General features: G+C 42.9%; 1 protein-coding gene across 1 annotated transcript in view; it reads left to right on the top strand.

Annotated features, from left to right (window-relative positions):
- The window catches only part of dapk1 (death-associated protein kinase 1), a 233,826-nt gene that overhangs the window by 81,636 nt on the left and 131,544 nt on the right, over nt 1–20,646 (top strand). Inside the window, exon 4 of the mRNA XM_061896021.1 lies at nt 16,763–16,901. Within this exon, the coding sequence (XP_061752005.1) occupies nt 16,763–16,901 (139 nt within the window). The remainder of the gene's footprint in view (nt 1–16,762; nt 16,902–20,646) is intronic.

A 20,646-nucleotide genomic window follows, 5' to 3' on the forward strand; every position in this document is an offset into this window, starting at 1 on the left:
CACAACAAAATTAGGGATAACAATGTGTTAATTCCACAACTGTATTTATCGGTATCGGTTGATATCGGAATCGGAATATCTGATATCGTCAAAAAAGCCATCTACTCAGAACCTTACAACTTTTTCTCCATATATTACGATTTTATTCTCAGGACCGTACTTTTCTACCAACCGGTTTAGCTCGGTTGGTAGAGTGGCCGTGCCAGCAACTTGAAGGTTGCAGGTTCAATTCCCGCATCTGCCGACCTAGTCACTGCCGTTGTGTCCTTGGGCAAGACACTCTACCCACCTGCTCCCAGTGCCACCCACACTGGTTTAAATGTAACTTAAATATTGGGTTTCACTATGTAAAGCGCTTTGAGTCACTAGAGAAAATGCGCTATATAAACATAATTCACTTCACTTCACATATTATGATTTTATTCTCAGAACCTTACAAAATGTCCTTATATAATCCAATTTTATTTGCAGAACCGTAAAACCTTTCCTCAAATATTACGATTTAATTCTCAGAACCCTCAGACTTTTTGTCATGTGGTATTGTTGTGTCCCGGTAGAGTTAGTGCTGCAAGGTATTTGTTCTGTTGTGTTTATATTGTGTTACGGTGCGGATGTTCTCCCAAAATGTGTTTGTCATTCTTGTTTGGTGTGGGTTCACAGTGTGGCGCATATTTGTAACAGTGTTGAAGTTGTTGATACGGCTACCCCTCAGTGTGACCTGTATGGCTGTTGACCAAGTACGCCTTGCATTCACTTGTGTGTATGAAAAGCCGTAGATATTATGTGTGTTTTAAAAAGTCATACTTTTTACTTTTTGAAACCGACCCGATAATTTCCGATATTACATTTTAGATTGTCTAAAATAATATCGGCGGTCCGATATTATCGGATATCTCTACTAGTGTATGATCCTTTAACTCAGGGGTAGGGAACCTATGGCTCTAGAGCCAGATTTGGTTCTTTTGATGACTGCATCTGGCTCTCAGATAAATCCGAGCTGACACTGCTTGACACGATAAGTAATGAATACTTCCGCTTGTAATCACAGTGTTAAAAGAAACATTCTCCTGCATTTTAATCCATCCATCCGTTTCCTACCGCACCTGTTCAAGAAGTTGCGTTAATGGTAAGAAGTTATTTATTTATTATTAGTTAATGTGGGGCTTGCCCTCCTGGGGGTTCTTCAGACCACCAAGCACCGACATGAGAGCTTGTTTCAGGGTTACAATATTGTTTTATTTTTTAATAAGTCCCTCAGTTGCTTTCCAGCAATTGTCTTTTTCTATTTCGTTCTCGCTCGCACTCTGGCTCTAGCCCCAACCCCTTCTCTCCTCCTGGCTGCTGCTTATAACAGAGCGACAGGTGATTAGATAACAAGGCCCATGTGGACCATCTACGCACCTGTCGCTGATTTCGAGGCCGGTCCTGGCACACCCAGTTCGCTGCAGGCCCGCAGGCCACCCCCACCCTCCACAGTTAGCTTCAGAATAACAATGTTATTACAGAGAATAACAGACTTATTATACTCTATAAATGTTGGTTTTACTTAAAAATGTACGTGATTAGTTGTGTTCAGTGTAAAAAAAAATATTATATGGCTCTTAGGGAAATACTTTTTAAAATATTTGGCTTCTTGGCTCTCTCAGCCAAAAAGGTTCCCGACCCCTGCTTTAACTACTTGGTATCCAATCGATACCTAAATTTGTGGTTGTCATCCAAAACTAATGTGAAGTATCAAACAACAGAAGAATAGAACAAGAAATGTCCGATAATATTATAGGACATCTCTAATTCTGAGATAAAAATCATAATATATGAGGAAAAGTTCGGTTCTGAGAATAAAATCGTAATATATGGAGAAAAAATTGTAAGGTTCCGAGAATAATAGTGTAGGTTATGAGGGGAAAGGTCATAACGCTTCTCAGAATAAAATCGTCATTCATGAGAAAAAGTTATTTTCTGAGAATAATATATGAGAAAGTCGTAATATATGAGAAAAAGTCAATATATGAGGAAACAGCTGTAATTTTCTAACAATAAAATGATGAGCTATGAGGAAAAAAGTCAATAAATATGAAAAAAGTCATAAGGTTCTGAAAATAAAATTGTAATTCATGAGAATTACAATTATGGGGCGGCATAGCTCGGTTGGTAGAGTGGCCATGCCAGCAACTTAAAGGGTTGCGGGTTCGATTCCCGCTTCCGCCATCTTAGTCACTGCCGTTGTGTCCTTGGGCAAGACACTTTACCCACCTGCTCCCAGTGCCACCCACACTGGTTTAAATGTAACTTAGATATCGGGTTTCACTATGTAAAAGCGCTTTGAGTCACTAGAGAAAAGCGCTATATAAATATAATTCACTTCACTTAAGTTTCGAGAAGAAAATTGTATTGTATGAGAAAAAGTTGTACGGTTCTAAGAATAAAATATAAGTTGACTGAGAGCGCCATCTGTGTTGGCGACCAGTAATCATGGCAGACTTTAGTAGAGCCTTGGAGTGTTTTCATATCGCACTCGAACTCAAAACGGTTCATTATGTTATCTTGTTGAGCTTTTTTTTCAGTTTGTTGTAATCAGAAAAGAATTTGCTGTGATAGGTGGAATATTTTCCCTTGACGGGTTTCAACTGTCATCTGCAGCCTTCTTACCTTGACAACTGAAACCTGTCAAGGTAAAAAAAAAAAAAAAATCCCTTCTGTCATAGCAAAACCTCGTCTAACTCAATGAAACTGAGAAGTATGCTGGCGCTAAACGTTTCACGGACAAAATAAGAAGGTAAAAAAAACAGTCACGTTGACTGTTTGCCCTCACCGGGATGTTTGTATCTTTCAGCACCAGAATTAAGCTCGAGAATTAATAGTAGTCTTCAGGTTTAAAAAAAATAAATAAAATGCAAAGCGCAAATGATAATTTTGCCGAGTCTTCCTAGCGACATTGAAAGGAATATCAATCCGAGATTTTTTTTGCGTAGCATGTGTTTTTAGCATAGCATGTGTCATTGTAAAGTTTATTGGCTTGTGTCTGTACAGTTGAGAGGTATGATTTATAACCTGGAGATGTCCGATAATGGCTTTGTTGCCAATTTTCCGATATTGTCCAACTCTTAATTACCGATTCCGATAACAACCGATATCGATATATACAGTCGTGGAATTAACACATTATTATGCCTAATTATGGAAAAAAGTGCCAACAGGGCACTGCCATATTTATTGTGGAAGTCATAAAGTGCATTATTTTTTCTGGGGGCGGGGCTGGGGGGGTGGGGTTTAGTGTAGCGGTTAGCGGGGGGTGTATATTGTAGCGTCCCGGAAGAGTTAGTGCTGCAAGGGGTTCTGGGTATTTGTTCTACTGTGTTTAAGTTGTGTTACGGTGCAGATGATCTCCCGAAATGTGTTTGTCATTCTTGTTTGGTGTGGGGTTAGGGCATGGGTGTCAAACTCTTGCCCGCGGGCCAAATCTGGCCCGCCGTGTAATTTAACTTGGCCCATGAGGCAATATCAATTTAGCATTAGAGCTGGCCCGCCGGTGTTATATAGCATTCACCGCTAATACTCATACTTGCCAACCCTTCTAATTTTCCCGATAGACTCTCGAAGTTCAGTGCCCCTCCCGAAAATCTCCCGGGGCAACCATTCTCCTGAATTTCTACCGATTTCCACCTGGACAACTATATTGGGTTGCGTGCATTTAAGGCACTGCCTTTAGCGTTTTATACAACCTGTCGTCATGTCCGCTTTTCCTCCATACTAACAGTGTGTCACATAATATTTGTGGCTTTTACACACACACGCACAAGTGAAGGCAAGGCATACTTGGTCAACAGCCATACAGGTCACACTGAGGGTGGCCGTATAAACAACTTTAGCACTGTTACAAATATGCGCCACACTGTGAACAAGAATGACAAACACATTTCGGGTGAACATCCGCACCGTAACACAACAGAACAAATACCCAGAAACCCTTGCAGCACTAACTCTTCCGGGAAACTTCCAGCAAACGGACCAATAATTAACGTTTTATTCATGCATTTTCTCTTGCTACTTCAAAGCTTGAATGTTTGGTTCATTCATTATTGTTGTTTTATTTTCAAATGTATTATTAGCCTGTGGAAAAAATGTGATATTTACCTCGGGAGATAGCAAATAGGAAAAAAGACATAACATTTTTATAAAAATTTTATTTGATATGCGATTGATATTCTTTTAATTATTATTATTATTATTTGAAACTGGATTTTGCATGTCACTAAAGTTATATAAGCCTTGCTTGTTCAATATTTAATGCAAAACTTGTTTGGGTCCCTATTAAAAGGTTAATTTGTTCAACCTTGGCCCACTCAGTATTTGAGTTTGACACCCCCGGTTTAGGGTGTGGCACATATTTGTAACAGTGTTAAAGTTGTTTATACGGCCACCCTCAGTGTGACCTGTATGGCTTTTAACCAAGTATGCCTTGCATTCACTTGTGTGTGTGAAAAGCCATAGATATTATGTGATAGGGCCGGCACGCAAAGGCGGTACCTTTTAAGGTTTATTGGCGCTCTGTACTTCTCCCTACGTCCGTGTACCGCTCCGTACAGCGGCGTTTGAAAAAGTCATACATTTTACTTTCTGAAACCGATACCGATAATTTCCGATGTTACATTTTAAAGCATTTTTCGGCCGATAATATCGGCAGTCCGAGTAATAACTTCTCTAAACTCAAAGGCGATACGGCAGCCGTGTGAGTGAGGCGCTGTGTCCCGCCGCCAAAAAAAGTAGTTCAATCAATCAATCAATGTTTATTTATATAGCCCTAAATCAAAAATGTCTCAAAGGACTGCACAAACCATGACGACTACGACATCCTCGGAAGAACCCACATAAGGGCAAAGAAAACTCACACCCAGTGGGACGTCGGTGACAATGATGACTATGAGAACCTTGGAGAGGACCACAAATGTGGGCAACCCCCCTCCCCTCTACGGGACCGAAAGCAATGGATGTCGAGTGGGTCTGACATGATACTGTGAAAGTTCAATCCATGGTGGATCCAACACAGCAGCGAGAGTCCCGTCCACAGGAAACCGTCCCGTCCACAGGAAACCATCCCAAGCGGAGTCGGATCAGCATCGTAGAGATGTCCCCAGGCGAGCGGTCCATCCTGGGTCCCGACTCTGGACAGCCAGTACTTCATCCATGGCCATCGGATCGGACCCCCTCCACAAGGGAGAGTGGGACAGAGGAGAAAAAGAAAAGAAGCGGCAGATCAACTGGTCTAAAAAGGAGGTCTATTTAAAGGCTAGAGTATACAAATGAGTTTTAAGGTGAGACTTAAATGCTTCTACTGAGGTAGCATCTCGAACTGTTACCCGGAGGGCATTCCAGAGTACTGGAGCCCGAACGGAAAACGCTCTATAGCCCGCAGACTTTTTTTGGGCTTTGGGAATCACTAATAAGCCGGAGTCCTTTGAACGCAGATTTCTTGCCGGGACATATGGTACAATACAATGGGCAAGATAGGAGTGAGCTAGACCATGTAGTATTTTATACGTAGGTAGTAAAACCTTAAAGTCACATCTTAAGTGCACAGGAAGCTAGTGCAGGTGAGCCAGTACAGGCGTAATGTGATCAAACTTTCTTGTTCTTGTCAAAAGTCTAGCAGCCGCATTTTGTACCAACTGTAATCTTTTAATGCTAGACATGGGGAGACCCGAAAATAATACGTTACAGTAGTCGAGGCGAGACGTAACAAACGCATGGATAATGATCTCGGCGTCTTTAGTGGACAGAATGGAGCGAATTTTAGCAATATTACTGAAAGAAGGCGGTTTTAGTAACGCTTTTAATGTGTGACTCAAAGGAGAGAGTTGGCTCGAAGATAATACCCAGATTTTTTTACCGAGTCACCTTATTTATTTTTTTGATTGTCAAATGTTACAGTTGTATTATTAAATAGAGGTCGGTGTCTAGCAGGACCGATAATCAGCATTTCCATTTTTTTGGCGTTAAGTTGCAAAAATGTAGTTCCTCTGTGTTAGCTCTTACAATAACAATATTGCTATAGCTTGGTAATATGCCGGTCACGGCATGAAAATAAAGCTTTGCAGGATATTTTTGGAGGGTTTTTTTAGAGGGCTTAATAGGCGGAATAGATGAATTCCCATCAGCGGCATTGTTAGACGCCTCAAGCTAGCAGGATGATGGGCAAAATTTGAAGAAGAAAAAAAGTAATATATCTGCATAAGTGGATGTAATCAACGAACGTCCCACTCAAAAGTCCTCGTCAGAGTGACTAAATGACACATGTTCTACTTGTGATGCTTAAAGATGGGCTCATCAGGGCTGTTTTCCAAATCCTCCTTCCTCATCCCTCTTCGTCATGCTTCCTCTCAGCGCCTGCTTCGGACTGGCGTGATCACGCCGGATGTTTCAATCGTCTTCCTTTTCCCGAGTCACGAAGACGACAAACCTCACGCGTCCCGGCGCTTGCTTGATTCATGCCAGACCTTCGTGGCGTAATCTTGGCAACCCGGCCTTTTTGTGTTTGGACAGATTAGCAGAAAGGTCACGTCCCGGTAGCGATTAGCAAGCGGCGATACCGGAATTAACGGGCTTAATCGGACCTAATCAGAGAAGGTCTAATGGAATTGTGGCATATAGTACAAAACCCAGAACCAGTGAAGGTGGCACGTTGTGTAAACGGTAAATACAAAGAGAATATAATCATTTGCAAATAGTTTTCAACCTATATTCAATTGAATAGACTGCAAAGACAATATATTTAATGTTCTAACTCAGGGGTCGGGAACCTTTTTGGCTGAGAGAGCCATGAAAGCCAAATATTTCAAAATGTATTTCCGTGAGAGCCATATCATATTTTTTAACACTGAATACAACTAAATGCGTGCATTTTTAAGTAAGACCAACATTTTTAGACTATAAAAAGTCTCTTATTCTTTTTCATAACATTGTTGTTCTGAAGCTAACCAATAATAATTAAAATGTCATGTCTGTTGATCATGTTTTTGTTTGGCCATGTGCTGTTTGTCTTTTGGACTCTTTAAGTTCCTGTTTTTTTCCACTCCCTTGTCTGGTTTCCTTGGTTACTCATTTTGTCCACCTGTCTCTGAGCTCCCGAGCACTAATCAGAGGCAGTATTTAAGCTTGTCTTTGCCAGTCAGTCGCCCTGGCGTCAATGTGATCTTTTCTCGCTCTGTGCTGACTTGTTTCATGCCTTGCCATAGTTTCGTGCTTCATGCCATGCCAAGTAAGTTTTGTTTGATTTATGTTCATAGTCTGTTTATGCGTTAGCTTTGTTCCTTAGCCCAAGTTGTGCCTCCGCTGTGAGCGATTTTTGTTTGTATCTTTCTTTAGTTTAAATTAAGTCATGTTTTTACCTAAATGCCATGTCCCGAGTAGTCTGTCTGCCTTCACTGGGAGAACGACCCCCCCCATCGTGACATAAAATACTTCTTACCATTAATGCGACTTCTTGCACAAGTGCGGTAGGAAACGGATGGATGGATTTAAATGCATGAGAATGTTTTATATTTTGATTGTTATTTTTAGCGGAATTATTCATAATTATGGTGTTAAGCAATGTCAGCTAAGATTTATCTGAGAGCCAGATGCAGTCATCAAAAGAGCCAGATCTGGCTCTAGAGCCATGGGTTCCCTACCTCTGTTCTAACTGGTAAATGTTGTTATTTTTAGCAAAATTAGCTCATTTGCCTGTAACTTTTTTTTTTTTTAAAGCTGGCACAAGTGGCAAAAAAGACTGAGAAAGTTGAAGAATGCTCATGGAGGACAGGATAGGTTTTTATTGTCATTGTACAAATACAACGAAAATATGTTTTCAGCACAAATCCGTTCAAGATTAGACAAACAAACAGTGGACAGGGTTACAGAACAGGATTGCCACAAGGTGCCCCGTAAAAGATGAGAAAAAGTTTAAACGCTGGGGAAGGTTGAGTAAAAAAAAAACAATCTAAGGGGGCCCAGTCTGGAGTGGGAAAAAAAAACCCCTCCATAGCAAAGCACATATACATATTACAACATACATCTCGAGATATCTTGCAACAGACGGAAGGGAGTGCGGGGCCATGGTCTTAGGCCACAGCTCTCAGGCGTGGACCATCCTTTCATCACCCCTACGGGATTTGTGTATGTACGTGTGTCGCATATATTTTGTGGATGTATGTTTGTGTGTCAGCCTGCAATGTGTCTCTGTAACGCAAACTTGATGTCGTGCAGTCGCTAGTCCAAAGTCAACAACAGCAGGCGTATATGTCCATGAGAGACAAACACTTATTCGGAACATCCAACAGGTGAACAGGCTAATTGGGAACAGGTGGGTGCCAGGATTGGGTATAAAAGCAGCTTCCATGAAATGCTCAGTCCTTCACAAACAAGGACGGGGCGAGGGTCACCGCTTTGTGGACAAATGTGTGAGCAAATTGTCGAACAGTTTAAGAACAACATTTCTCAATTCCATTGCAAGGAATTTAGGGATTTCACCATCTACGGTTCGTAATATCATCAAAAGGTTCAGAGAACTTGGAGAAATCACTGCAAGGCCGAAAACTAACATTAAATGCCCGTGACCTTCGATCCCTCAGGCAGTACTAAATCAAAAACCGACATGGGTGTGTAAAGGATATAACCACATTGGGTCAGGAACACTTCAGAAAACCACTGTCACTAAATACAGTTGGTCACTACATCTGTAAGTGCAAGTTAAAACTCTACTATGCAAAGCCAAAGCCATTTATCAACAACACCCGGAAACGCCGCCGGCTTCGCTGAGCCCGGGCTCATCTAGGATGGACTGATGCAAAGTGGAAAAGTGTTCTGTGGTCTTACAAGTCCACTTTTCAAGTTTTTTTTTTTTAGAAACTGAGGACGTCGTGTCCTCCGGACTAAAGAGACCAAACATTACGCTCACATTTTAACAACAACATTATGCTAGGTTAGGTTGGCCTATTCGCTGAAAAAAAACTAAAATATGTTGTGGAGGGGTGGCCTGCGGACCTGCAGCGAAGCAGGGTGTGCCAGGACCGGCTTCTAGATCAGCGACAGGTGCGTGGATGGCCCACCTGGGCCTGATTATCTAATCACCTGTCGCTCTGTTAAAAGGCAGCAGCCGGGGAGGAGAAATGGTGGTGGAACACGAGTGAGAGCGAGACTGACACATGAACAGACAATTGCTGGAAAGCGCAAGAAGAGACAATTTAAAAAAAAAAAAAAACATTCTTGTAAATTTGGAAGAGCCTGTAATGTCGGTGATTGATGGTCCGAGGAACCCGAAGGAAAGAGTCCTGCACTATTTAATTGTGGAGTTTTTCCTGTGGAGGGGGGCGTGGCCTGTGGACCTGCAGCGAAGGAAAGAGTCTTTCCACCAATCACCGACATGACAGGGTCTTCCATCCATCCATCCATTTTCTACCGCTTATTCCCTTCTGGGCTCGCGGGGGGGCGCTGGCGCCTATCTCAGCTACAATCGGGCGGAAGGCGGGGTACACCCTGGACAAGTCGCCACCTCATCGCAGGGCCAACACAGATAGACAGACAACATTCACACTCACATTCACACACTAGGGCCAATTTAGTGTTGCCAATCAACCTATCCCCAGGTGCATGTCTTTGGAAGTGGGAGGAAGCCGGAGTACCCGGAGGGAACCCACACATTCACGGGGAGAACATGCAAACTCCACACAGAAAGATCCCGAGCCTGGATTTGAACCCAGGACTGCAGGACCTTCGTATTGTGAGGCAGACGTACTAACCCCTCTGCCACCGTGAAGCCCCAGGGTCTTCCATGTTTACAAAAATTTTTTATTTTTCAAAAAAATTGTCTCTTCCTGCGTTTTTCAGCAATTTTCTGTTCATGTGTCAGTCTCGCTCGTGCTCCACCACCAACTCTCCCCGCCTCCCCGGCTGCTGCGACAGGTGATTATACGCACCTGTCGCTAATCTCGAAGCCGGTCCTGGCACACTACGCTTCGCTGCAGGTCCGCAGGCCACACCCCCCCTCCACATACGTTTTTTCTGATGAGTAGTTTGTCAGAGGTCCAGGCATTTGTTTGTTTTTTAAGATTTTTAATGGTTTTCCTTCAATTATGTGACAATGTGGCCACGTTTAAGCGGTGGCTGTTGTGATGCCAAAATGAAGAGGATAGCAGTAGTCAACCTGCAAGTAAAAGCTGTTTAATATACAAAAAAAGAACAAAAATGAATGGTGCAGCCGGGAGTGCACAAGAAGCATAGGGGAAGCTGTGAGAAACTAAACAGGCTTTAAAGTAAACTGAATAAAATGCCGAACAACACACGTGAAGCAGAGTAGACATCTAAAAGCATTCACAAAACAATGTTCCAACAAAGACCGCAGCAAAAGCTGAACCGAGATCAGGGGTCGGAAACCCAAAATGTTGAAAGAGCCATAATGGACCTAAAAAAAACAAAACAAAACAAAAATCTGTCTGGAGCAATAAAAAATTAAAAACCTTATATAAGTGTTATAATGAAAGCAACACATGATCTAAATTAGCTATATTAGCCTACTATCAAATCTTCGTTGACTGAAATGTTGTATTTTAATAATTATTCTATACATTTTTGCATCATTGGAAATCATTAGTAAAATAGAGGCTTCTCACAGGATGAGATAAATTCTGGAAATTACTGGCTCAGAATGGCCAACGGTATAAATGTGTGTGTCCAAGTTAAAGGAAACTGCAGGCTGTCTTCTTTCAACGGATGTATTATAGTTTTTGCGAGCTGGGTAGCGTTTGCTGTGGTCTGGAACAAAATGGCCCACAAACGACATCAAGAAATGCAGCCTGTGTTACATACAGATAATGTCATGAGACTAATTAAATACACATCCTCTCCAAGGTTTCTCATAGTCATTCACATTGACATCCCGCTGGTTTGTGAGTTTTTCCTTGCCCTTATGTGGGTTCTGAACCGAGGATGTCGTCGTAGCTTGTGCAGCCCTTTGAGACACTTGTGATTTAGCCTATTTAGCATGTTAGCATCGATTAGCTTGCAGTCATGCTCTGAACTAAAAAAACTAAAAAATAAGGAAGCCAGACAAGAACCAAAACACCAAACATAGGAAGACGCCCACAAAACCCGGTGCTACAGGTCAGAATAGAATAATAATAAAATAGAAAGTACTTTATTGATCCCTGTGGGAAATTCAGCGCCAAAGTTCGCTCACAATAAAAAATATTAATAATAAATAATACATGACATATATCATATATAAAGGGCTTCACGGTGGAAAAGGGGTTAGTGCGTCTGCCTCACAATACAAAGGTCCTGCAGTCCTGGGTTCAATCCCAGGCTCGGGATCTTTCTGTGTGGAGTTTGCATGTTCTCCCCGTGAATGCGTGGGTTCCCTCCGGGTACTCCGGCTTCCTCCCACCTCCAAAGACATGCACCTGGGGATAGGTTGATTGGCAACACTAAATTGGCCCTAGTGTGTGAATGTGAGTGTGAATGTGAGTGTGAATGTTGTCTGTCTATCTGTGTTGGCCCTGCGATGAGGTGGCGACTTGTCCGGGGTGTACACCGCCTCCCGCCCGATTGTAGCTGAGATAGGCGCCAGCGCTCCCCGCCACCCCAAAGGGAATACGCGGTAGAAAATGGACGGATGGAATATATAATTTATGAATAATATAAATATATTCTACATTTAAGTGCAGTCAAGGAACATATGCATTATACAGTCTGATGGCTGTCGGTATGTGTCGTTCCGTGTTACATTTTGGGAGTCCGAGCCTTCCACTGAACGTGCTCATTCTCTCCGCAAGGTCCGACTGTAGTGGGTGGGAGGTGTTGTCCATAACGGCTAGGAGTTCTCCTCTCTGACACCACCGCCAGAGAGTCCAGCTCCACTCCCACCACGTTACTGGCCTTCTCTACCAACTTGTCCAGTCTGTTTGCGTCCCTCACTCTCAACCCACTGCCCCAGTAAGTTACGGCGTACAAGAAGGCGCCCGCCACCACCGACTCGTAGAACATCTTCAACATCTTCGTACAGACGTTGAAGGATCCTAGCCTCCTGAGGAAGTAGAGGGCCTCAGTGGGCAGCATAGCTCGGTTGGTAGAGCGGCCGTGCCAGCAACTTGAGGGTTGCAGGTTCGATTCCCGCTTCCGCCATCCTAGTCACTGCCGTTGTGTCCTTGGGCAAGACACTTTAGCCACCTGCTCCCAGTGCCACCCACACTGGTTTAAATGTAACTTAGATATTGGGTTTCTCTATGTAAAGCGCTTTGAGTCACTAGAGAAAAGCGCTATACAAATATAATTCACTTCACTTCACTCAGCGTGTTTTGACCCATTCAGCTTGTTGTCGATGTGTACTCCGAGGTATTTATAATCCTCAACCATGTCCACATCGACCGTCCTGATGGAAACAGGGGTCGCCGGAGTACTCCTCCTCCTTCCCAGGTCCACAATTAGCTCCTTGGTCTCGGTCTTGGTCTTGGTCACATTGACGAAGACCAAGGGTCATGACCATTTTGGTCTTTTTTTTTCTCCGTTCCAAGGTGCAGGTTTATCCAGCGATATCACGAACCGTTTTAAAAGACGTATTTTCTAACTGAATGTCGGTACGCAGCAAACACAAATAATCCCGGTGTTTGACCCGATGAGGGCAAGATTAACATAAGGGCTTACATTAGATAAAAGTAAGGGATTCACTTTAATCAATAAAAGGGGGGCGACCTCGTGCTAGAAAAGGGTAGCGGGGGTATTCATCCGTGTCAACCTTTGACCTTAATCCCAGCGTAATCTATCCGTATTTTGCAGCTTTAGTCGTACGCCCATAAGTAATGTATATCGGTTCGCCTGTATCGCTTGGGGACATCTCTACGCTGCTGATCCGCTTGAGATGGTTTCCTGTGGACGGGACTCTCACTGCTGTCTTGGAGCCACTATGGATTGAACTTTCACAGTATCATGTTAGACCCGCTCGACATCCATTGCTTTTGGTCCCCTAGAGGGGGGGGGGTTGCCCACATCTGAGGTCCTCTCCAAGGTTTCTCATAGTCAGCATTGTCGCTGGCGTCCCACTGAATGTGAATTCTCCCTGCCCACTGGGTGTGAGTTTTCCTTGCCCTTTTGTGGGTTCTTCCGAGGATGTTGTAGTCGTAATGATTTGTGCAGTCCTTTGAGACATTTGTGATTTGGGGCTATATAAATAAACATTGATTGATTGATCATGACATCCTTACCTTCACAGTGAAAGTATCTAAAGTCCTCTACATTTCTGTGTTTGTATGGCTTTCAATTCTGGTGTGTCGAGAAGCCTGATTTTTTTTTTTTATTTATTTGTATTTTTTTAATCTAGGTAGGAGCGGGTCAGATTCAGTATCATGTTAATGAGGAAGGTTGTTTTTTAGAGATGTCCGATAATGGCTTTTTTGCCGATATTCCAATATTGTCCAAGTCTTAAAGGGGAACATTATCACAATTTGAAAAGGGTTAAAAACAATAAAAATCAGTTCCCAGTGGCTTGTTGTATTTTTTGAAGTTTTTTTCCAAATTTTACCGGTCTCGGAATATCCCTAAAAAAAAGCTTTAAAGTGCCTTTTTTTCGGCTCTCTGCGAATACACTTTCCATTTCCCTGTGACGTCACACAGTGCTGCCAATGTAAACAAACAATGGGAATACCACAGCAAGATATAGCGACATTAGCTCGGATTCAAACTCGGATTTCAGCGATTTAAGCGATTCAACAGATTACGCATGTATAGAAACAGATGGTTGGAGTATGAAAATATCGAGTATGAAAACATCGTTAAAAAGTCACTTTTGCAACCCAGACCTGGGCAAATTAAGGCCAAGGGGCCACGTGCGGCCTGTTAAGATTTTCAGTCTGGCCCGCTGGACATTCCCAAATATTTTTTTTTAGATCTTTAAGATAGAGACTGTAGCTTCCATTATGATGTAAAGTTTTTTTTTTTGTAATGACCTATACTAAGTATTTAAATGCCTACTGAAATGAAATTTTCTTATTTAAACGGGGATAGCAGGTCCATTCCTACTTGATCATTTCGCGATATTGCTAAATCTTTGCTGAAAGGATTTAGTAGAAAACATCGACAGTAAAGTTTGCAACTTTTGGTCGCTTATAAAAAAGTCTTGCCTTTACGGGAAGTAGCAAGACGATGGGCGCGTGACGTCACCGGTGTGAGGGCTCCTCACATCCTCACATTGTTTATAATCCTAGCCTCCAGCGGCAAGAGCTATTCGGACCGAGAAAGCGACAATTTCCCCATTAATTTAAGTGAGGATGAAAGATTCGTGGATGAGGAAAGTTAGAGTGAGGCACTTAAAAAAAAAAAAAAAAAAAGCGACGGCTCCGGGCGGCAGCAGTGGTAGCGTTTCAAATGTAATTATACACATTTACTAGGAAAATCCCTTATCTGCTTATTGAGTTAATAGTATTTTAGTGAGATTAGATGAGTAAAGTCATACCTGAAAGTCGGATGCCTGCGGTGAACGCCAGTGTCTCAGAGAGGAGCCAAGATCACAGCTGCCTTTATGACAGCTACAGGAGAAGGTCCCATAATCCACTGAAGTCTCCGGTAAGAGCCGACAATTTTCCCATCCAAAATCTTGCTGGTTGACGTCGAGAAAAGTGGTCGCTTGACTGCTCTGTGTTAAAGCTTCACACCAACAGCGCTTCTTATTTATAGTCTCAGTTATTAATTGAACAAATTGCAAAAGATTCAGCAACACAGATGTCCAAATTACTGTGTAATTATGCGAGGAAAAGAGACGACTTTTAGCCGTAAGTGGTGCTGGGCTAAAATGTCCGCTACAAAACGAGACGGCACAAACACGCGTCATCATTCCGCGACATTTTCGACAAGAAACTCCGCGGGAAATTTAAAATTGTAATTTTATCACAGGAAAGATTAGCCTCTAGAATGGAACCTAAGTAGGTGATCTCATCCTTCCTGGTGATGACAATGTCACCCACTTTTATAGTGAAGTCACTGACCTTCTTAAGTTTGATATGGGACCCAAATAATTTGACATGTACTTCGGTATCAAGGAGGTGTAGCGGATTTTATAGACGCACTAACCCCTCTGCCACTGTGAAGCCCACTGTTTGAGCAGACCTGGGCAATTACTTTGACTGAGGGGGGCCAAATTTAGAGGAAAAAAAAGTGTTTTGGGGTCGGTGTATCTATTTTTAGGAACACTAATACAAAACCTCCCAATAATGTCGAATTGAATGCTAAAAATGTTATGACAGACCGCCTCAAAAATGGAATGTGATTTAATTTAATTAGGGACGGCGTGGCGCAGTGGGGGAGAGTGGCCCTGCGCAACACGAGCGAGCGTCCCTGGTTCAATCCCCACCTGGTACCAACCTCGTCACGTCCGTTGTGTCCTGAGCAAGACACTTCACCCTTGCTCCTGATGGGTGCTGGTTGGCGCCTTGCATGGCAGCTCCCTCCATCAGTGTGTGAATGGGTGAATGTGGGAGTAGTGTCAAAGCGCTTTGAGTACCTTCAATCAATCAATCAATGTTTATTTATATAGCCCCAAATCACAAATGTCTCAAAGGACTGCACAAATCATTACGACTACAACATCCTCGGAAGAACCCACAAAAGGGCAAGGAAAACTCACACCCAGTGGGCAGGGAGAATTCACATTCAGTGGGACGCCAGTGACAATGCTGACTATGAGAAACCTTGGAGAGGACCTCAGATGTGGGCAACCCCCCCCCCTCTAGGGGACCGAAAGCAATGGATGTCGAGCGGGTCTAACATGATACTGTGAAAGTTCAATCCATAGTGGCTCCAAGACAGCAGTGAGAGTCCCGTCCACAGGAAACCATCTCAAGCGGATCAGCAGCGTAGAGATGTCCCCAACCGATACAGGCGAGCGGTCCATCCTGGGTCCCGACGAGCGGTCCATCCTGGGTCTCGACTCTGGACAGTCAGTAGTGAAGTGAAGTGAATTATATTTATATAGCGCTTTTTCTCTAGTGACTCAAAGCGCTTTACATAGTGAAACCCAATATCTAAGTTACATTCAAACCAGTGTGGGTGGCACTGGGAGCATGTGGGTAAAGTGTCTTGCCCAAGGACACAACGGCAGTGACTAGGATGGCGGAAGCGGGAATCGAACCTGCAACCCTCAAGTTGCTGGCACGGCCACTCTACCAACCGAGCTAAACCATGGTCATCGGACCGGACCCCCTCCACAAGGGAGGGGGGGACATAGGAGAAAGAAAAGAAGCGGCAGATCAACTGGTCTAAAAAGGTAGAAAAGCGCTATACAAGTACAACCCATTTATTTATCCGAGAGCCAGATGCAGTCATCAAAAGAGCCACATCTGGCTGGCGAGCCATAGGTTCCCTACCCCTGTTGTGAGGTTTTGTATTAATATCCCTAAAAATAGATATACCGCCCCCCCCCCCCCGGACACTTTTTTTCTCTAACCGAGTCAAAATAATTGCCCAGGCCTGCAGTAGACTTTTGGAAACACTTAAGCCCTGCCTAGAAAGAACCTATGTGTTTTCTTTAGTGCACCTTAACAACCCCTAATGTAAACGTGCTCAAACCTCGATCCTGAATGTTTTCCATAGCTGGTTAAAAGCTACTCGGGTCGTATAAATTGACTGGACTCTAATGCACCTGCGCGATTAGATTACCTTCGCTCGGCTCCATTAAAAAAGGGATTTATGGCTGCCCCTGCAGCCAAGTGATCTCGCCTTTTAATTCTCCATCTCCCCCCCTCAGCGTGGCCGGGGGCGAACTCTTCGACTTCCTGGCAGAGAAGGAGTCGCTGAGCGAGGAGGAGGCCACTCAGTTCCTGAAGCAGATCCTTGATGGAGTCTTCTACCTGCACTCCAAACAGATCGCTCACTTTGACCTCAAGGTACCCGCATGCAACACGAGAGCCCGGACCTCTCTCTTTGTTTCTTATTTGTACTACGCACCTGCTCGGCATTATCTCTGCTATTTACATTGCATGCTCTAATTCCCTTTAACTGTGTTTACATGCCATTCTATATACACTGTACTATTATATATACATACATACATATATATATATATATATGGGGCTTCACGGTGGCAGAGGGGTTAATGCGTCTGCCTCACAATACGAAGGTCCTGCAGTCCTGGGTTCAAATCCAGGCTCGGGATCTTTCTGTGTGGAGTTTGCATGTTCTCCCCGTGAATGCGTGGGTTCCCTCCGGGTACTCCGGCTTCCTCCCACTTCCAAAGACATGCACCTGATTGGCAACACTAAAAATTGACCCTAGTGTGTGAATGTTGTCTGTCTATCTGTGTTGGCCCTGCGATGAGGTGGCGACTTGTCCAGGGTGTACCCCGCCTTCCGCCCGGTTGTAGCTGAGATAGGCACCAGCGCCCCCGTGACCCCAAAAGGGAATAAGCGGTAGAAAATGGATGGACGGATGGATATATATATATATATATATATTAGGGATGCACCGAAGTGATAGAGACTGTAGCTTCCATTATGATGTAAAGTGATTTTTTTGTAATGACCTACACTAAGTATTTAAATGCCTACTGAAATGAAATTTTCTTATTTAAACGGGGATAGCAGGTCCATTCTATGTGTCCTACTTGATCATTTCGCGATATTGCCAAATCTTCGCTGAAAGGATTTAGTAGAGAACATCGACGATAAAGTTCCCAACTTTTGGTCGCTAATAAAAAAGTCTTGCCTTTACGGGAAGTAGCAAGACGATGGGCGCGTGACGTCACCGGTGTGAGGGCTCCTCACATCCTCACATTGTTTATAATCCTAGCCTCCAGCAGCAAGAGCTATTCGGACCGAGAAAGCGACAATTTCCCCATTAATTTGAGTGAGGATGGAAGATTCGTGGATGAGGAAAGTTAGAGTGAGGCACTTAAAAAAAAAAAAAAAGTGACGGCTCCGGGCGGCAGCAGTGGTAGCGTTTCAAATGTAATTAGACACATTTACTAGGAAAATCCCTTATCTGCTTATTGAGTTAATAGTATTTTTGTGAGATTAGATGAGTAAAGTCATACCTGAAAATCGGATGCCTGCGGTGAACGCCAGTGTCTCAGAGAGAAGCCGATGAGGAGCCAAGATCACAGTTGCCTTTATGACAGCTACAGGAGAAGGTCCCATAATCCACTGAAGTCTCCGGTAAGAGCCGACAATTTTCCCGTCCAAAAACTTGCTGGTTGACGTCGAGAAAATTGTTCGCTTGACCGCTCTGTGTCAAAGCTTCACACCAACAGCGCTTCTTATTTATAGTCTCAGTTATTAATTGAACAAATTGCAAAAGATTCAGCAACACAGATGTCCAAATTACTGTGTAATTATGCGATGAAAAGAGACGACTTTTAGCCGTAAGTGGTGCTGGGCTAAAATGTCCGCTACAAAACGAGACGGGTCAAACACGCGTCATCATTCTGCGACGTTTTCGACAAGAAACTCCGCGGGAAATTTCAAATTGTAATTTAGTAAACTAAAAAGGCCGTATTGGCATGTGTTGCAATGTTAATATTTCATCATTGAATAAGCGGTAGAAAATGGATGGACGGATGGATATATATATATATATATATATATATATATATATATATATATATATATATATATATATATATTAGGGATGCACCGAAATGAAAATTTGTGGCCGAAGCCGAATAAAACTTAAACGCTTGGCCGAAGGCGGAATACCGAATAATGAATGCAGTTTTTCACAATTTTTTTTATATTTCATAAATAGCCTAAAATAAATATTTAGACATGTTTTTCAAATGAAGTAATTTTTTATTGAATATTGACATTTTTTTTATATTCCAGTAGCCTTTGCTTTTCAAAAAAAGCACAAAGTTTTTCATTTATATTAGGCCTTCAAACAAAACATGCATTGCAAAAAAAAAAAAAAAAGTGCATTAAAGTGGATAAGGGAATAAGCGGTAGAAAATGGATGGATGGATAAAGTGGATAAACCAACAACAAATGAATTATTGTCCTTTTAGCAAAAGTCTGCTTAGCCACAGTAGTGAGTATGGATCTAAAACGTAATATCGTAATTAGAGGTCAGGATCGGATTGGGGGCTGATATTGAATATTTCCTATTTAAAGGATTGGCTGATGAGCTGCCAAACGCAGCCAAACTTTAACACAGCTGTGCGTCAGTCTTTACATAGCTAAAGATTGTACTCGTGTGAAAGATTCCTTCAAAAGTGATGCACACTAAGATTATAGTTACATGACCATCTTACACACATGCGATTGTCGCATAAATTCCAGGATTGGTGCTTGTCTTGCCAGAACATCGTCTCCAATTTGAGAGCAAGCGTTGTCGATCTTCTAAAAAAAACAATTCTCACTACCATGGCAGAAAATAAACAAAGTTGCTTCCAAGTACCACTATCACTGGAGAAAAAGGAATTGCTAAGCATGTTACACACACAGAGCAGGTCGAGACACAAAGATAACCGCTAAAGAAGGGGTCCCCACACTTATTGACCGCATTGGGTATATATATATATATATATATATATGTAGGTGTGGGAAAAAATCACAAGACTACTTCATCTCTACGGATCTGTTTCATGAGGGGTTCCCTCAATCATCAGGAGATTTTAATGGAAGCATTCACATACAATGGTTTATATAGAGCACAGAGTATTACGTGCACCACGACAGCAACCACCCACCCACCACCACGAAAAGAATACCTACCGGAATTAATAAAAGGCTATCGATGCTGTCATCCAGCAAAGCTGAATTCGACCAAGCAACCCCCCCGTACCAGAAAGCACTTGATGAAAGCGGATACAACTTCACCCTCACCTATGAACCCACTCCAGGAAACCAACCAAAAAAGAGCAGAAAACGAAACAACATCATCTGGTACAATCCGCCATTCAGCAAAAACGTCTCAACCAACATCGGCCGCAAGTTCCTCACTCTGATCGACAAACACTTCCCCAAAGGCAACACCCTAAGAAAAATATTCAACAAGAACAACATTAAATTGAGCTACAGCTGTATGAATAACATGCAACAAATCATTTCAAACCACAACAAAGCAATTGCAAAAGGACTGCCTACCCCCAGACTAAACGACTCTGAAACCAATAATGAATGTAACTGTCGCAAGAAACCTGATTGCCCTCTCAACGGAAGGTGCTTACGGACATCAGTCGTTTACCAAGCAAAGGTAATACGCAAGGACATTAACACATCCGACACGTACGTAGGATTAACCGAAGGAGCGTTCAAAACAAGATGGAATAATCACAAGGCCTCCTTTAGAAACCAGACTTTGCGGAATTCTACAGAACTCAGCAAACACATTTGGAACCTCAAAGACAATAATGTTGAATATTCAATAACATGGCAAATTCTTGCATCCAGCACACCTTACAACAGTGGTAATAAAAGATGCAACCTATGCTTAAAAGAGAAACTGTTTATTATATATCATCCAGATCTATCATCCCTCAACAAGCGCAGTGAAATCATTTCAACATGCCGCCACAGGCGGAAACACCTCCTAGGTAACACATGAGCCAATCACCACGCCCCTACGCCTGCCTGTACCCACCCACTCTGTGCCCTATATAAACCATTGTATGTGAATGCTTCCATTAAAATCTCCTGA

Source organism: Nerophis ophidion, linkage group LG01, assembly GCF_033978795.1.
Source record: "Nerophis ophidion isolate RoL-2023_Sa linkage group LG01, RoL_Noph_v1.0, whole genome shotgun sequence".
Lineage (NCBI taxonomy): Eukaryota > Metazoa > Chordata > Actinopteri > Syngnathiformes > Syngnathidae > Nerophis > Nerophis ophidion.